Raw genomic sequence first — 20,560 nt, forward strand, 5'->3', positions numbered from 1 at the left:
GCACAAATGACATCTTCGATTGATTGTTCTACATTCAACAATTGTTGCGGCAATAGATTTAAAATGGCTATACACAATGACAGATTTAAAGTGTGTTAGGTTCAGATGTCATTAATTATAATTATAGTTAACTAAGTTAATAGCTTATCAACAAATACAGGAAAATGGTATTGGTTACCAAAGGCCCGAACGAAGCATACAAAGAAGAAATCATCTACAGAGAAATAGGATTTTACAGACCTTCGAAGAAAATAAAAACTCAGTATTCGTAAAGCATCCCAACAACGCAATATTTCAGGAAACAGAATATTCAGAACACTTAAAAACAACAATTACATAGCATACCACTTCTACTTATTAGTGGGCAATAGAAAATCCGCATGCATTTCGCCTTAGAAATTTTCAAAATGAATTTAAATTTAATATTTGAATAGGAATAATTTCATGAAAGGATTTCGAAGCAGTCAAAACATATTAAAGAAAACGCGAATTATTTTTTCAACTTTAACACCCTGTATCTCGGAAACGAAGCATTTCCGGACCCATGTTCATAGGAACTTTTTTGCTTAAAATGATGTGATCTATCACCCATTTCAGTTTGTCGGAAACAAATCAGAACACCCTGCATGTAAATTATTAAAGCCTTGCTTCAATGCATAAAGCAATATAAACTTTGGCAGAGTCTTTGAGAGAGCTTTATTATATTCTGAACCAAAAGTGTTCACGTCTTTTTTTTTCACTTGTAAAATTCCTTCAGAGTTCGAGCCATCATGATTAGAGGCTATGCAAATTTCTTCGACAATTCCTGTTAATAACTCACTATAACAAGAAAACGAAGAGTGATATCCTCGCAATATTGAAGTTGAGACATACGCGAGTTCGCTTGTTGCGTTTTATTGACGTCACATTACAAACTGCCTTGTTTGCTAATAACGTTTTACCAATATATCCTATGATAATATTAATGTTCGCTAATGTTTCACAGTACCATAAAACGAAAATCGAAGTGCTGTATTAGTAGAAATAATACTTCATCTAATAGTCAATTCAATTAAAACTGGTACTTTTTATAACAATGATTCTATTCTCATCAAGTATGAATACAAAGTTTCAGCATCAAGTTCGGTCGTGAATATCGATAACGTAATCTTTCTGTTGTTATCGAGTGATTCGAAAAGTATATCACGAAAATCACAGGAAGGCGAAGCAAACGCAACATGTTTCATTAATAAGCCTCTTGTGAAGAGATCGTGTAAACAAAGGAATTGACTGTTCGGCATAAGCTCGGAGTTGTCTTATTCCCTCTTTGTTTATCAGCAGTTTTCGTTGTTCTTCTGGCTATAATTCTTGGTTGCGGGTGGACAGTCAATTGTTACTTATTATTCGTATTTCAAGGTCTAGTTATTTCTGTGTGTATAAATGTCAAAGGTCTTTTTTGTGTTCGAAGAGCTTTATCGGCCTCTATTTTATCGACTCGTTTCGGTGAAAAACGTTTATTTCTGTTTATTAATTCATATTATAACAATGAAGTAATTAGCTATGCATTATCACATCTATTGATTGATTGGGTGATTGGCAACGTAGAGGACAATGTTTCAGAGAAGATACGAGTAGAGGACCGTAAAGTGAATAGGAATCAGGGGCTCAAATGTCCTGCCATTTAACATGATTATTATGATGCTCATCTTCGAGCTGTTCACTATAAAAATGTTGAAAAATTTCAAGCTTCAACTGGAAAAATTCAAGTTACGTGTTACGGAAGATACGATTTCATTGAAAATTTGATTTCTTGGATATTTCAAATAGAACACCCTGTATATTATTACTCTTTTCGGTTTGTCGTAGTCACTTGATTATGTATGTATTAACTTCCTTGTCCCTTTATCTATCATTACGTCGGTACATAAAATGCTAGAATCCCGAAATTTTGTATATGGATAACCAATATATCTCGAATCATACTAAAATTATAAGAAGTGGATTTTTTCAAATGAAATGACCAGCATAACATAAGATGTATTGAAAGAAAATGAAATTCTCGTTCAGACGATATAACATGTTCTTAGAACTGCACTAAAAAATTTCTTAATTAAGTTTTAATCCCAATGGCAATATTAAGAAAAGTTTGTTTTATTATTAATTTTGAGAGAAGTTTGTACCGATTTGGTACGAAAATCGCTAACTATACCATATTGATCATTGATCAATTAATTTTAAAGTTTACGAATCAACTCATAATTTCTTGTATACTCAAAACCACACAATCATGAATCTCAAAATGTGTTTAACCACATAACAACAAAATAGTAGTCCTTATAGATTATTCAATGAAAATTTTTCACATATCACCACGAAGTCATTATGTAAATATGTTAATTCATTCATCACGCCTAGTTCAGCAAAACATAAAAGAGACATGAATAACTTCGTTCTCAGTTACCTAAGTCCCCTGTTTAAGAAAGTGAAAGTAGATCTTTGAAATGGTAATAATATTAAGTGTCTTATGATTGTAAGAAATTGTCTGATTTGATCAAGGAAGTATAAATTCAATCGATGTATTTAACTTTTAAGAAACGAATGGTTTTTTTTTCAAAATTTTATTCGGATATGTTTTATTTTCAATAAGTGATCTTTATTCTAAGGAAAACGAAATCGAACCCTATTTCATATTCTTCAAATTCATCAATTTTTTTTAGGCATCGTAAAAACGAAACATAATTTAATTTCCTAACTCTAATTAATATAATTGTTTATCGACTTATTATTTCCGATAATTTCTGTAATTTGACGTAACTATCTGAAAACTATAGCTGAAATCCAAGAATCGAAATAAATCATAGTTAAAAATTATTTCTCACAAAAATTGTTCAATGATGAAAAAATGTATACTTAACTCTCCCACTACCTAGTTCGAATGTTATTATTAATCTTCCAATAAATAACACGTGGAGTGTACAAGTCGAATGAAACTTCTTCTAGTTTGCTCGTAGGCAGAGCTTGGAATTACCGTTTGCAACTTTCTGGTTCAGATAGACAATATGATTAGTAAACTTTAATGTGAATTTTGCCGACTCTTTTCATTGTGCCAATTTGTGGAACAAATATTATTCATGAAAACAAATTGAGTAATTGCCAGAACACGTAGAGCAAGCTCAAAGAATATAATTTGACATCGATGCGTTGTTTTCAGCAACTGCAATCGATAAAATAGCCTTGCGTAATTTGGCAAAAGTCATATATTCCGAGAATTATGTGTTCATTGTGTCCTTAATATTAGATGTCGAATTGATTCATTGGGTCGTTTAAAATATGAATCATTCCTTTCAACGCGAGATCTTGCCAGCATATGCCAAGTCGAATCTAGAAAATGAACTTGTTTCGTTATTTATTGAGTGTAATAAAAAATTTTTTTTTCACTCTTTTTCCAAAAATGATACTGAATCTTCAAGAAAATTGTTAGTCGTTTGATAATTTTGTATTAACTAGATGTAAACCTTTCTCCAACTCACCAGTTTTTTTCTAATTTTTCCAAGAATTCAAGGCTAATCTTCCTAGCAACAATAGCAACAAATCAACAACAAAATGAAAAAAATGGATTTTTGCTTGGCGATTAGCTTTGATAAAAAAATTGATTCATTAGTAATTTTAATATTGAAAATGTAGATTTCAATGCATAATTTTAAACTCCACCTGCATTAAAATATTGCAATATTATGCGATAATATTTATAAGTCAGCCAATTAAATTTAATTCCAGTATTTTCGGTTCTAGTATGGAACTAACATATATTATTGAATTCTGGAAATTACCTGTTATGATAAGACAATGCATAAATATAGGCAATTTATGTTATAGTCGACAATTTTTGAGTTATTTCGAAATTCCATTAGTTGAATAGCATCGATAAAAAATGAAATTGTTGGGTATTATTGTACACGTACGATAAATAATTCGGATGTATAAAATAGTGTGACTATTTTAATTAAGGACGAAACACAACATGAATATACACACATCGTCAAAAGTCTTGGCCCCCCTCAGGTGTCTCAAGAAATAAATGGTCTATGTTATGGAAATGAGATGAATATTTTCCCCTTTTTCAACTGCAATATATTTGACAGAAAATCTTTGTTACTTTTTGCTTTATGCAGGATGAGACAAAATAGTAATAATGAGAAAAAATCTAAATTTATCGATTATTTGTTTTTGATTAATTATAGTTATTTTACAATATAGTCCGTATTACCAACTCTTCTTTCAATCAACTACTCACTACGCCTAGGCATTCCACGAATCAAATAATTGATGAAATTTTCAGATATATAATTCCATTTTTCCTGAAGCTCTCAACTCAATTCCTGAAAAGTTTGAGGTGGGTTTTGGCGATTGGGTATTGCTCTCCCTAATGCTCATTTGGATCCATGTCTGGCAAGTTTGCTGGCCAGCTCATTCTCTGAATATTTTTCTCTTGAAGAATGTTTTGTACCCATTGTGGAGCGTTATCATCCTGTTAAATGAAATTATCCCAAAATTCGTTGTGCAGACAATCAATGATCGGTTCAATGTCACCAGTCATTGTTCGTCAAACTATAATAAGAGGGATACGGCGACCGAACATTACACCCCCAAGCACATTATTGATCCACCTTGAAAGGGCACAACTTCCCGGGCGAAACTGAGTCATTCCAGTCTGCCTGGACCTCTCCAAACCTTTTCTCGTCGACTATGACTTTGTAAACCGAATCGTGACTCGTTACAAAAAAGTATGTTGCGCCATTGTGGTAAAAGCCAGTTTTGGTGGTGTTCTGCCCATTGTCGACGGGTGGCTCTATTTCCAGATGATAGTCCCCATATTTAAGGGCAAGAAGACCTTGAAGAGTACCATCAAGGCCTTCTTGTCCTTAAATATGAGGAATGCAACCGTCTCCTTATGGTACTGGTTGAGACTACCTGTCTATAGGTCCTCAAAAAATGACATCGAAGGGCTGTTACAGATACCGTTCGATTCCTTCGAGTAAAATTTGCAGTACAATGGTCTTCCCTTGCAGATGTTATTCTGGGTCGACCAGCACCGCTCTCCGGGCAACGCTGCATGTTTCCAGGAAACGGGCCACAATGCGCCCATGGAATATTCAAACGTTGCGCAATCTAACAATTTGACAAAGCTTTTTGATGTAGGGCTACTATTCTTGACCGGTCAAACTGAGAATTTGGATGTCCCTGTATTTTCCACGTTATTCCCTGAAAGCTGATTAACTTCGAATACACCTGTATTCAGTTGAGAACAGCAAAAGACAGAGAAGCATGGAAAAAACTGGAACAGGCCTATGTCCGACACTGGATGAAAGAGAGCTGAAGAAGAAGAAACATTTTTTGCTGGTTTATTGTTTTCATCTAAGTGATGAGATAGTGAAGATTCCACACACAAGAAGTTTTCATGTTACATTCAATAAGTTCAGAATTGATAGCGGAGGCCAAGTCTCATTACGATGTGTGTATATTTCACTTTCGAGTCAAAATATTCTAGGAGCTATTATTTTATTTATTCTGTTTATTGTTCATTATATGTATATTTCTATTATTACAGTACAAAATCCAGTTGAAAATCCTCTATATGAAGTGATAACCATTGATCGCTAGTTGTTTAAATGAAAATGCTGAATTGAAGTCTTGACCTTGACCTGCTGTGAAGAGCTAAGAACGTTTTGGATGAAATGCAACGAAACGATCATTGAAGTTTTTATGTCTCGTAACTTTCAATTCCTAAATTGGGTTTAAATGGCAAGGTCTGCTGTATATACTTGGTCAGTTACACATATAAAGAAAGGAAAAGATAAACATAAATAGAATATCCGATAAAGCAGTTTTGCAATTTTTATACCATTCGTGGTTACACATATAAAGAAAGAAAAAGATAAACAGAAATTGAATATCTGATGAAGTGATTTCGCAATTTTTATATTATTCGTGATTTGTTCATCAAAACCGCAAGACGTTATTACTATTCCAATGTTTTTTTTTAATTACGTTTCCATAATTCAGATTATCTACGTTAAGGTGACATCGATTATTTACTTCAATTAATTTATAATTATTTTCAATTGGAATTTAGGTATGCTTGCTTATATGATCTTACTTGCACAGTTGACTAGCTAAAAATATTCAACATACAAGGTATACATTTCATTATCTTGTGTATCTATCTACAATATTATTTCGAATGAAACATCCTTTACTTTTTCTTTATATCGGTTCTACACCAAATGAGCAATGAAAATTTGTTTGAAAAATTCTGGTTCTAGGAGTTATTGTCCAAGTTATGCACTAATTCTTGGAATTTTAAACTACTGCATCAGAGGTTCGGAAGTTCGATTCCTAAAAATACAGAGCCTTTCATTTAAAATGAAAGGGTGTTCTTCTTTTCAAGCAACTTTAAAAATTTCAAAACGCAATAGTCACTAGATTTCGAAATATAATGAAAGGCCAATTTGAAAGACCCTGTATTCTCCTTCATGTATTTTTCTATAATTTAGATTTGAACGATATATTCGTCTAGGAAATCTTTTGTAAGACGGTACATCAAATATCTTGATTCTCGAATGAAATGAATCAATTCTATGAAAATTTTCATTCTTTTTGTTCGATGGAAAAACAAAACGTGAAACAATATGATGATATTTCATTTATAATAATTATAATAATAATGTTTCTACTTTCTGAAACTGTTGAATTCCAATTCGAGATCTTTGAAAATTAAAATTTCAATCGAATTTCTATTAATTTATTTCATTTCATATTTAAAAGTTGAAGGATGATATTCCGTATGTTTCTTCTCAATGAGTTGAGAATGTTGATATACAGAATGAGACATGGAGAATAATTAAACCTTGTGTAAAATTTACAGCATCTTCAAAACCCCCAATTTATGAATTCTTGCGAATGCACTGCAACTTCCATAATCCGAAAATACACAACCATAGAAATAAATAGCACGAAGTTATATACATAAATAGAAATGTCAACAACCGTGTAGTCCTCACAGCAGATGCCCAGAGTAGAACCAAGATGATCATTGCAATTCGGTATGGTATTCGTCTTACAGTTTCACGTTGCCGCCAAGCATGACGAATTAAAAGCAAATTTATCTAACATTAAGGCGGATCCGTTAGTCCTTCGAGTCTGGATCTGGACAGAACGGTATCCCGCATAGGGTGACGTACCGCGCGAAACGGTCCGTAGGTGAACTAGCACCAATGAATAATTCAGTTTTAGCGAACGGAACGTACGAAGGGGCAGGATCCTACAACTGTTTCGATTGTAAAATTTTAATTAGACGAATCGGATCGTAATTTGTCTTCATTATCATCGCTCGTATTGTATTCGACTTTATGCAAATCGATTCCAGCGTTGGATGTACCTGCTGTGAAGGAACTAATGGGTTTTAAGCTCAACTGTGTATTTCCTAAAGTCGATTTATATGAGTTTAATTGAATTCGCCAAAACTTACTGCAAGCTTCAATATTCTATAAACTCTATGACAAACTTTGACAGATGACAGTTGCACTCGTTTTGAACATAGAGTAATAAACATAGATAGAAGGAGTATACGCAATTTTTACATGTCCCCAACATGGTTAAATTACGTTGTCGGATTGTGATATATTTTCAAATTCAAATCCACAAATTTCTTATATCGTTATGAATGTATATTATATTGAATTCAATATATTAATTTGAGTATTTCACGATTAAATATGCAAATTTGAATATTTGGAATCCCATATTTTCTCTAATTGACGAATTTATAATGAGCAGAGCTCTCCTAGTGTTATCGGTTGTTTCAGGTCGTTTGGCGCGCTTGAAGTTTGTTTTCTGAATTTCTGATATATTTAGGTATTGATTTCAATATATTTTTAGTTAATATGAAATATGAATCACTATGGGACATAAGAAATGCGTTCTTTGTGGAGGAACTCGCAAATTGAGTGAAATATCGTATCACTGATATGTTTTCATTTCCGCGCGCTCAATGTCAAATTTAATAGTTCATGTTGGGGACAGAATTTGCTTACTGAAAATGGCATATGCTCCCTTTATCTATGTTTTTTACTCCGAACATTTTTTTTTCTATGGGCTTAGGCCCGATCCGTTTTAGTTCTAAAAGTACAATAATTATTTAGAATTCTGCTTACTCATAATAAGATGTGATATATAAGGTTGTTACATATAATGGATATTCTTCCTGGGGGTTATAGATCTCCTTAACCCCCCCCCCCCTAGGATACGCCACTGTATCTGAACTGAATTTCTAAAGTTTACAGAAACACAAATTTACTCTTTGCTGGCCTTCATCGAGAGTTGAGATTTTATTAGGGGCAATAAATACCAAACAGGCGGTTCTTCAAGTAGAATGGGTGTGTCAGGTACAAATCTACCAAAAATTTTCGGGTAGCTCCATCTAGCGGAATTGCAGTTTCAGCGCAAAGTAGTCTACAACCTTGAATAATTTATTCTCATGTTTGAATTCATCCCTCAACTAGTTGGAACCTATTGCAAACTATGTTTTGAACCATTCAGTTGGTGAAATGTGTTTTCAACGTGTTCAACATGATTTTATCAAAATATCGGATGAACATTATACATGATGGATTTCTCTTGTGGAATACTTTCATTCCGTTGACAGCAAGCTGAAATTGAATATATTCGATTTATAACGATGAATAGGTATTCCAAAAAAATCCAGTGAAATCAAGTCAAGTGATACTCACATTATATCAATACCATAATATTTTATGATATCCGGGAAATCATTTTTTCAAGAGGTAATTGGGAATACAATAGAACTCGTACTACATAGGATAAACCAGTATCCGTCTAAACAATTATTATTCAATATATTTTCAAGTTGCGAAACAGATTCCCCAAAAAAAAAAATAAAAAAATAAAAGAGGAAATCACTGATGTGCTAGGAGTATTAAGCGCTTTTCAGCGCCCTTGGATCTACAACTCTCTAACCTCCGAGCGCGCGGTTCTGATGATGCGATCAACTTGAAATTTTGCGCTGAAGTTGAAATCGTCATTTCATATCAACCAATCAGTCGGTTTTATGGACACAGAAATATTGGGTAATTTTTTCGATGTTCTTGTTGAATTTTCTATGGCATAAGGGCATCAATTTTTTTCGAAGAAATCGGAAAAACACGTTGCTAAGTAATATTTCAACAAAAAGCATGAGTGCTGGTGGCAACAAAAATCCGTGTCGAAAACGAGGATTCTTGCACTTGCAAGAATGCTTTTTGTTAAAATAATACTTAGCCACATGTTTTCCCGATTTTTGCACAGGTAAAATTGAATACCCGAACGGTATTAGACAAGACTATTTCACGAGACCAGTTGTCAAATTTTGCATCGGATAAACTCAAAAAAACTGCTTATAGTTGCTGTCATACAGTTTTTCATCTAGAAACGATTTGTAATTCAAAATTGAGCGTTTGTGATTGGTATAATTTAAGACGAGAGAAATAGTCATCAAGATACCAATTTTAATCTAGATGAGTCTGAAGTTTTAAAATTATCAGGAAAACAAAATTTTGAATGGCTTCAGTCGTATTTACGAAATCACCTGCAAATAAATTCTAAAATGGAAAATTATCAGTAGACAGAAGTGCCTTACTTCCTCTCAGGCTTTAAAGTATTTTTTAGCTCGTTTAAATTATACATATGCACAAAGGTTAGATTCTTAATATTACCTAATCATTAATTAGAAGAGCTATTTCGGTTTTTACTACTAGTGTTATGAATAATTGAAGTTGGCCATCATTAACAAACAATTTATTCTTCCTTTGTCAATATCTTTCCCAATTTCACATGAATTCGATATGAAAATTAAATTACAAAAGGATGAGTCTATCAATTGAAGAACATTCCAGATAATATGCCTATAATAAAATTTTTTATGGACCATTGTTGTTAGGGATTTGCATTTATTTGAAAAGCTACAAGAAAAGCAAATCAATTAAAGTACAATTGATGTATATTGTTCAAAAATTTGTTGATGGCTGTGATGACGAAGGATTTTAAATTTATGGAATATGTAAGCTCTTTTGTTTCAAAAGAAAATATTATTCACTTATTTGATTTCTTCATTATTTACCACCTAGAAACATATTTTCCAGAGAATATGGATGGATGAAGTGAGGTCATTTGTAGAAATATAACTTCAATATAACAAGGTTTTTTATTGCATATCTTGTGAAGATAGTGTGGATATAAGTTTTGCTAAAATAAATTGAACATATATTGTTCATTATATTGAATTACTTTGGTCTTCTGTACTTTGCTCCTTCTGTCTAGGAATGGAGATAACCTCACATTCAATTCACGTGAAAAATGTTGCCTGGTATTTCCTAATTATATTTTTTCTTACGGAAACTAAACCCTTGGATAGTTCTTTACTGAAAACTGGTTCATATTCATGTAAAATTTCCATTCCATTATTTGCTCCCTGTGATTATGCAAATATTCCCTTCATATTAGTCTTCCTTCAATTGTTTTAGACCAGATTAATTGAATGAGAGATGAATATTTTTCTATTCGTCTTCTGAAAACCTGTTTGTTAATATTTAAAGTTAATAACTAGTGCAGTATTCCATTATGTAAATTATTCATATAAATTCGAGGTCTGTCCACCCAGATTTTTTTGGAATATCCTTAATCGTACCTACGGAAGTCGATCTCATTGTCGGTCATCCTGATAAAAATTTCGGAATACGAATTCTTCCTCTTCAGATATATCCTGGAAAAAACCTTCTAGGACATTTTAGCGATAAGAATGGCGAGATAAATTTAAATGGGTAATTAACCTTCGATTGGCTGCTATTAAAGTAGCTAATCAGTACTTTGCCGTACTTGAATAGTTTTATGCGTTATTTTTATTGAACTCATTTTTGCCAAAGGCGTTTGGGAAAAATGGTATCTACACAAATTATTCCAATTTTTGAATTTCGAATCGGGAATGGTCTGCAACCATTGAATTCGACTCGCTTATGAACAATTTGAGCTCAAAATCGTTTCTGTTCGACCGTATAAGTTGAATTTTGGATGGAATGTGATAGATTTGAAATTTTCAGAGTAAGTTCAGAGTCGGAATATTCCAGCTATAAGTTTGTTAATTAATCCAACTGATATTTAGGAATCAGTTGAATAATAGAATAGTGTGAGATAATAAAGTTCATGAATAAAGTGAATTATCCAAGGGGTTTTACACTCATAAAAAAATTAAGCTTTTCCAATCTGATAAACTTATGAAACAAAGAATATTTTTCGGAGAACTGACTGCTTTATTTCGAATATTTGCTTTTTTTTTTGCAGGAGAATTACGAAAAATGCCAAATTGTTAGAGGATACAACAGAGAAGATGTTTTCGCATGGCGTCGAGCATTAATTTTTCGAAAAATTGTTTGTTCCAAAAAATATTGATTTCATCCGAATAGATAAATTTGAATGGAGAATATTCTCTGCATGAAATATTTCCAGTTCTCTGTGGACTCGGTATTGAATTTCGGAATATTCTTCTGTCATGAGTTGTAATTGATCGATGGGGTGATTCATTCAGAATGACCGTTTTCGAATTCTAGATTCTAGAGCTCAGAATATGATGATTCTGTTCAACATGCCTTATGAAATAAATAATAATAAACTGCTAATTTCCACAAAATTTATTTATTATTATTTATTTAAAATGAATTTTCATCAAGTGAAGACCGAATCAATCAAATATATGCCTTATGAAATATTACTGAGATACCAGATGGATTTCGATTTTCGAAATAATTTTTGCATATTTTCAAAAATTTTATTTGAAAATTGTTCGTTTCATGTTCTTTGGCATGAGGATTGCCTCCTAGTATCTCGTTAACAAGTAATAATCTTATAATACAGCATACTGGACACAATCATCATATTTTGAGGTCTAAAATTTACAATTATAATAAAGGACATTCTTAATGAAGCAAAAGCATCTGCTTTTACATCAGTTTTTTTCTTTTGATTTATTACTACTCAAAAGATGAATATAGTTACGAATTCGAAATCTGATAATTACACAACCATTAGAGGCAAAAAATGTTGCATTCAACATCATCATATTCATGAAGTTGATTAATATTATTCTGCTTGAATGTCGGCTGACTTGTGAATATTTTGCCGAAAAAGGCATCAAATAATTAGATAAGACTCGCTGAATATGTTCAAATGAAATTATGACGTTAATTTGGCTAACCGGAAACACTTTTGGGAGAGTAGAACTGAATTTTCAAGGAATTTTTTTGATAGGTATAAATACTCTGAAAGAGTTCAGTAATGAGCAGAGTCTTCTCAATAGTTTCCGATTCATATACCTACATACATATACGATTTTCACAATAATTCAACAATTGCTATTTTGCTACAATACAATTATTTTTTATTGCAGATTCCTCGAGGCATGCCCTCATCAATTGCATTGGAATAGATAGGAAATACACGAGATAATTATGAAAAATTCTTTGGAGAAAGATGCGACGCCCTGCGTTGCGGGTCAGCGAAAAAAAAGATTCCCAGGAAGGTGGTCAATCCGCCAGCTCATCTACTCCAGTCCCTTGTTGAACCGAAGACGTAATCAAGGTAATGGTTCAACCCCAAAACCTTCAAGAAGTCATGGTAAGATCAAGCACGAATCAATAGTGTTATTTTTATCTATTATTATTTATTTCATTAGCCTTATTTTATTGAAGAAAAAATAATAATTTTGAGCCGGGCGTTTAACCACATCTAACCTAACTGGTTTCACATGGTGTACCTAACTTTAAAAAGAAACAAAATTGTCATAAGTCAATTCAAGGTTATAACATACCGGAGTATCCATTCCCTTCACAAACGTTTACGTTAAGGGCCTGCTTCTCCACTTGCTACTAAAGTCCCCTTGCTGGATAAACGTGTCTCATCTCAACCGAAGCCTCAACCCCCTAAACACCCCCTCTGTCTACGCTCGTGTAGGACCAGAATGCTGTTGTGCAAGGAAATTTTCAAATCAGTCTTCTGAAAACTCGAAAAAATACATGTTCATACAAAAAGTAATCACACCAGAAGCAGTTCTGTAAATATTGAATTACCTAACCTATTCTCCTCACTTTTATTCGAAACACACCGATCAATTACGTATAATGTCGCCTGTCATGAAGGAAATTCTTGGATAAGAATATATTTTCCACGTGATCTAGGTCTTAATTATCCGGAAGTTTACCGGCCACTTCAACCTATCCGACACTTCTGAAACACAATTTAGATATCTGTTAGATAAGTTAAGGCTATTTGGGACTTCAACAGAAGGTGGTGAAACAGGTCATGAGAGAAAAAAACCTTATTTGTGATTCATACAGCGCATAAGGTGATGTCAAAATAACACATAATTTGTTACTGCACTCCCTTATTCAGCTGTCAAAACTCCCTAATGTACATCCTTTTATATTAACTATCGATAATGAAATCATCAAATTCGCTGAAAATTTCCCGGAAATTCTAATTTGTTCTCTTTCAAACTCGCATTGCCTAGTCTATTTAATTAAATCGGTGAATTTTTCATCGAAGTCGCTGATTTAAACTTTAGTTCCATCTTTACTCTTTAATGAGTTGAAACTGTCTTGACAACGGTTCCCTAATTTAGTCATAACTTCATCTGAATATTCCTCCCCGTGGAAATTTCAACCTCGTTGAAGGATGCACAGGGGGAAATGGAGAGAGTCACTTTTATGCTCGGAAAATTTTTTATAGGAGTTCTCTACATAACTAATCCACGAAGCTCACAAAATTGTTCATTATTATCAATAATACTCTTGGTATCATTCAACGCAATTTTTTTTCTATTTATCCTTGAAATTTTCACAATTTACAGTTTAGAACGTGAGAACATTTGTCGAAAATTATAAGAGCATTGATGCTTCTAGCTTAAGATCTATGGATTAAAAAAATCATTCTCTGAAAACAAAAAGATAAAGGTAAAATAATACAATTGAAATCATGTAATATGTTTCGCTGAATGAAATATTTCTCTGCGCAAAGTTTTACTGATTTCGAAGTTATAAGTCCGAGGGGTCAATTCTGAAGTTACCACATTTTTGTGCCTGCTGTTTGAATCATTCAAATTAGAAAGAAGGAAATAAAAAAACCAAAGTGTAAATGTTGCAGTAGTTTTTCGACATAGAAGCCTTTTCGAGAATGTTTGCTTTGATAAATGGCTAAAATTCCTTTCCATTCTTGGGTTTATTTCATTGTCTTTTGTCGATCGAAAAACCTACCTGTTTTGGAAGGTTCTTCAGTCACCTTATTCTTCTGATACCCAACGTGTTCTTGAACTGTTAGGTTCTTTGTATTTTCCGATACCTCTGTTCCTAATATAAATGTAAACTCCTTTGACCCTTTGCTCACTTTTTCATATTATATTTTATATTATAGATTCCATAATTTACATAATTGCGTTTTGTAAATTTCTATCTGGTTCTGTCTTAGATAGTTATTAGTTCCGCCAAATTATGATTCTCATTTAATTTGTATGATTTTGGCTACCTGCCGTAAAAACATAAACCCAAAATATTCATGAGCAATATACACTTTGCTCATGCATATTGCAAGTGAATCATGTAATCCATTATGTAGTTAAGTTCTGTATTATTGTTCACCTTTAAAAATAGCGTTAATATTGTTGTTGTTTGACCGTATTGCAAGTTCGAAATAACTTTTAAGATTTCCTCTATTTTTTGCAGAAAAAGAGGCGGATATTCGATCGGGAAACTCATCTAGAGATGTCGAATGTGGCCTTCCTCATCCTGTGGAAATTCATCAGGCAGCTAGTAGAACTTCCGTGTTTACCGGTAGTACTAAAGTAAGTAACCAATACATTTTTATGGGTGTATCAATAAAACCTCAAGATCTGAAATGCCAGCTATATTCACGAATTTGTCATCACGTATGAGAGTTGACGAAGATCCAGTGTTGCACAATAGAAATCCTAAGAATAATTCATGAGGCTGATGATGGGCATTTAGCTTGAATCCCTATTTTCTTCGAAGACAAATAAGTATTATCCGTCAACCTTTCGCGATATGATACCTTTGTTCTTTTAAATTGATATTATTAAAAGTCATAGTGCCAGTTTAGGGGCAAATACCATTGTAGTTCGAAATTTAACGCTGCTTCAATAAAATGCAATATTGTTAAGAAACACGTCGCCAAAGATACCTCTTGTGCCAGAATGCGGGATTTTTTTGAAGCGATCCACGAATCGATCCAATTTTTTTATCATAAGACCGGAAGTGCTGGTCTCCAGTCACAATGCGATGCAGAATTCCGTTCCGTCTTTGCCTTGCAAGCAGCTGTTTATAAGCAAACAGACGCCATTCAAAATCTCTCGGCTTCAACTCGTAGGGCATTCAATTTCCTTGTTTCTGAATCATTCCCATGACTTTCAGGCGTTCTGAAAAGGCTTGTTACGTCACTCCCAATGATCCTGCCAATTCTTGCGTTCGACACGTGTCTTGATCAAGTGATGCCTCCAATTCTGCAGCTTCGAAAACCTTCTCTCTTCCATCATGCTCGTCTTCGATGTCAAAATCACTGTTCTAAAGCGTTGAAACCACTCTCGGCATGTTCTTTCACTGATAACGGCCTCTCATAGGTATTTGAGAGCATTTGATGATCCTCAGCCGCAGATTTCTTCATATTAAAGCAGAAAATTAAAACCTCGCAAGTGACGAGAATTTGGCTCGTAAGCTGACATGTTCAATCGGGAATAACTTCATGATATAGACACAAATCGACTCATATTTCGATCGCATTATGTTTACAAATATCTTAGCTTATTGTATGAGATCTACGATCTATTAATTTTGACTACCACTTACCGCTTCAGCAATCTATTGCAAAACGGCGGAAGCAAAGTTGTACACCTAATACATAAGAAATTCGAAACCTGAGAATATTTGGACAACCAATTGGTGATGTTGATTTTATGGTGAAACTTGGAATGAATCTCAAGTCTGACAACGTTATTGGGAAACGTTTTATGACCTTTTCTCACTGCTAAGATGAATATGTATTATACATTTGTTCTTTTTTCATGGATCCGATCATTCATTGTGCAATTTTCTATAGAGCGCTGACGTTCCACCTGCATCCCTAGAATGCCCGTTGTGTTTCGCGGAACTCGGCCCCGAGGAATTCTTCGAGGTGGCAAGTTGCGGTCATCGAGCCTGCCTGCAATGCATGAAGCAATATCTGAGGGTGGAGATTTCCGAATCACGTGTTATCATCACCTGTCACGAATGCCCGGAACCCATTCATCCGAACGGTAAGTAGCCTGTGACCAAGAAGGTGATTTTCGTTCTATTTGGAGAACTAACCTTCGAACGTCGACAAGTAAAGGTTTTTCCAAAATAGTTTCAATGGCAACAATGCCGTGTATTATTTTTTGACGACATATAATCATGAAAGATACACGTTTCAACAACTTTTTGAAATTGTTGAATTATTTTATCAAACTCTGTGCTCATTTTTGAAAACGTACTGAAATAAATTTAAGAGGGGTAACCACCACGTGATTTTTTGCGTATCATTCAAACTTTGTTACCCATTCATTTCCCCTCTGACGCTCCGAACTTTGTACGGTGTACGAAGTTTTACATTCACTTTATCTTCCTTCTTTTTTCGAAGCAAATAACTTTCACGAAATTATAATTTTACCTCTTCTGTAATGATTTTTGGTAGGTTTTTTCACGAATATTTAACAAATATATCAGTGCTTTATACAAAGTCGTTGTTACATCAATTTTTTTTGTTGCAAAAAACGAAAAGTTACCAAAAATATTTTTTCTTTCATTCGCAAATTAAAAATATTTACTTTCCACCATGTAGATTGTTGTTTGAGGTAATTATGTGAAAACCCCCATAAAAATCGGTGATTGTAAGAAGAAATATCTCTAATTTCATTTTGAACTGAGCAACCACATGTTGGTGTTCCCTCTTCAGAAGAATTGATAATAGTTATTTATAATACAAGTGCAGAAGGCATTGATATTCTTCCACGAGTTCAAAATTCAAAAACGAGCCACGAAGTGGCTAGTTTTGGAATGAACGAGTGGTAGAATGACCCTTCTGTATTATACATTATTTTCTCTAATTCATTGCATTTTCATTGAAATTAATGAAATATTTCCATAAATATAATTTAGTAATTTTTGCATTGAAAAATGTTGGTTGGCAGAACTGATTTCTTTAAGGCAAATTGATGAATTGACAGATAAAGCCGTGGCGGAAAGTTCGGAGTACCAACATAGAATAATAAAATATAACCATGAAAACTGTGCGTTTCTGATATATTCTCGCACGATTTTGTTCTACAAGATGTGGAAGAATGAACGGAATAACCACAGAATTAGAGAAACGACGTTATTCAGATAATCGATTCACTAATCGTCATATCATGGACAAATTTGATGTGAGTTTCGATACAAGAGTAGCATTTATCTACAATACGACAAATAATGAGTCGATTAACTGAATAATGTCGAACATGAATTCTTTTTGAATTTTGAATTACGGTTTAAATTTTGTCTAAAGTCTTAATCTTTTTAAATTGAATTCATAAATGAACAGTGATTTTGATAAAAAAAAAAGTTGTCAATTTCTAAACGTGTATATCTATGATTACCTTTAAGGCATAAACTACTCAACACAGATGACGTGATAAATGTCAAAAAATACAAAAAAATATATTGACATTATACCCATTTTAAATTGTATCATCCCTTTTGGAAAACCCTTGAATTAGTGTTTTAAACTCGAAATTCACGAAAAAAATATGGAAAGTATTTTGTGTGTTTATTCAGTAATCGCTTAATGAATCATTTTAAGATCAAAATGGCGACTTTTGAAGAGACCATTCTTCATCTCAGAACATTAATAATTTAATAAGAGAAACGGAAATCGTCTTGTAACTGATCCATTCGTTTCGATGCTAACATTCGTCACTCCTTGTCTGACGGGACAATATTAAAAGGTCTTCATATATTGTAGTTAGGCAGGCGACAATTAAAGTTGCTTTATAAATATTTTCAGAGAAATGAAAAATATTCATCAGAAAAAAGTTACAGCAATATTTTGAAAATGAGCATTTTCGCACTCATCGTTTGAGAGCATTCCCGGCACATATTTCGAAAAATACAGGCATCATGAAGAAATGATCAATTTGTTCGAGGAACGACCGCTCAAAAACAAAATCGATGGCATCTATCTTATAATATCCTGTACGCTTAGCGCAATTTGAATATTTATGTCTACTACACTAGCTAGACAAGTATTATCGATTCATTCGCGATAACAAAACGAACCGGTATGCCAATTATTTATTACTATTTTTGCGTAAGGCTTATGAAATTCGTTATCCTTACCTTACCTATTTATTTTCAGTTGTGGTATCTATTTTATTTGATATACATATGTATTTAAGATTAATGCTATTTCTGTACACCGATGTTCGTTATCATTGCAATCAGGTGATTTGAATTACACGCCCAGAAATCAGTGATAATCGAATATTACCATTAAGGTATGATTATGATTATTATCATACCCATCTGTCGCTTCAATCGCAGACGATAGATTATATGCGATATCCATTCTTATAAATAGATAGTAGGTGTTTACTTCGAATAAAGAGTTTACAATAGATGCGCCAAAATTCAAATAGGTGTTATTTCAGATCATTTTATGAAAATTATGTATGTGCCAAAATGCATAGTGTTGAAATTTATTCACATTGTTCCTATATTCTCAAAAATTAGGCAACATTGTAAATATGTTTCGGCTTGATACATTGATATGTAATAAAATTCTTTCAATTTTTTATTTCAAGAATAAAGCAACGAAAAACTTATATTTGTAGTTGAAGAAAAATCAAAGGAGTACATTTTTTGGTTAAAAATATGGGTTGAAGTGTTCCGGACGCCACTGGGCTTAAAAATTTTAATTCTAGTGATTTGAAATTTCGAGAAAATCTTCAAGAAGGTTCATTAAAAGAAAAGTAAAAGTTAATCAGGCTGATTTCCCTGGAGTTAAAACCATATGAAATCCTCTTTTTTCAATAATTTAATGAATATCCATCTGATTGAACTGAAATTAATTTAAAAATAGCAATATCCTTGTAAAATTTTATTGAAAAAATTTTGGCTTATTCTCAGAATCCATTCATCAGATTTCTGATGAAAAAAAATCGATATCTTGTGAATATATGAAGTTCATCGTTGAAGTAAGTTATCCAAAAATTCAGCTATGTAGCATTTGAACCAAAAAAAAATATTCAAGTTTTTCTGATCTTATATCCCTGTAAAACAGAATATCTTTCACATAACGGACTGATTTATTTAGAATTCTTTCGTTTTTTTTTTTCGAAAGAAACTAGAAAAATTGACAAGATATAAGAAAATAGACAAAATTTTCGTTAGTTATCTAGTTCAGACCAAGAAATATGAAGACTAATCTCGTACGACACTAATTCGATATGCAGAATGTTCTTCTTTCATGATTTTGTGCCAATTTATTCGAATGGAAAATAGGAACAGTCAACACCTTCAATAATGCATTTATTATTTTTACATTCTTTTTCGTTTCCTGAAGAAAATTGTTCCAAAAATGTGATAATTGACATTTTCTTGAAATAACACGATATTATTCTATCAATAGGAAGCTTTGGCTTCATATATGTGTTAAGAAAAATCTAAATGTGAAAAAATAATATGAATACTAATTTGAACAAACCCGCAAAAGTTCAACGCCATCGCTCTCTAGTTTTTTTCTATTTTCATTTTTGATGAGGCCAACTTCATTACCCATGTTTTAAATTTTAAATTCGATGTTATCATGTTATCTATAATATTTGTTTAAGTACTGAGGGAGGCATTTCCATTTGCTTAAAACATGGCATGATGGGCCTGATACACCCAAACCTAATTCCAAGACATCTTTTGGGGAATTCAGTCCTCTTCGTAGTTTTACTACTGGCAGTACATTTAGTTTTTTTTTTCTTTTTTCAGAAATCAAATTCATCCTCGACGACCCTGCCATGATGGACAAATATGAAGACTTTATGGTTAGAAGAGTATTAGCAGTTGAACCAGATACAAGATGGTGTCCTGCTCCGGACTGCGGGTAATGACAAAATTAAATGATTCATACCATCTACCATGTATCTCTTTATTCTTGTCAAAATTAATTTTTTTGCTATTTCTGATCCTTCCTCGTTTCTTATAGCATCACAAGATGGCGAGTTTGTGCCGTTTGAGCTGATCTGCAATATCTGAATGAAAAGGTATCTTAGCGTAAACGAACAAAAGAAACCCTGTTTAATTTGGTTACTCCCTTCAAAAAAAAAAGAAGCGGTTAAATTCCAAGAAAAAACATAGGAAACTTTCATATGGGTCATTATCACTCGATACATAATTTTTGGCAAAGTTCGTTTTTAACTCTTATAAAT

General features: G+C 32.9%; 1 protein-coding gene across 3 annotated transcripts in view; it reads left to right on the forward strand.

Annotated features, from left to right (window-relative positions):
* The window catches only part of LOC123674708 (E3 ubiquitin-protein ligase RNF19A-like), an 84,178-nt gene that overhangs the window by 41,748 nt on the left and 21,870 nt on the right, over nucleotides 1-20,560 (forward strand). For 2 of the 3 annotated variants that reach the window (XM_045609703.1, XM_045609704.1), the window contains 4 exons: nucleotides 12,473-12,699; nucleotides 14,799-14,917; nucleotides 16,186-16,381; nucleotides 20,121-20,235. In XM_045609703.1, the coding sequence (XP_045465659.1) occupies nucleotides 12,534-12,699; nucleotides 14,799-14,917; nucleotides 16,186-16,381; nucleotides 20,121-20,235 (596 nt within the window). In that variant the 5' untranslated portion in view covers nucleotides 12,473-12,533. The remainder of the gene's footprint in view (nucleotides 1-12,472; nucleotides 12,700-14,798; nucleotides 14,918-16,185; nucleotides 16,382-20,120; nucleotides 20,236-20,560) is intronic. The other variant, XM_045609705.1, reaches the window with a different exon arrangement.

Source organism: Harmonia axyridis, chromosome 3 (assembly GCF_914767665.1).
Source record: "Harmonia axyridis chromosome 3, icHarAxyr1.1, whole genome shotgun sequence".
NCBI lineage: Eukaryota > Metazoa > Arthropoda > Insecta > Coleoptera > Coccinellidae > Harmonia > Harmonia axyridis.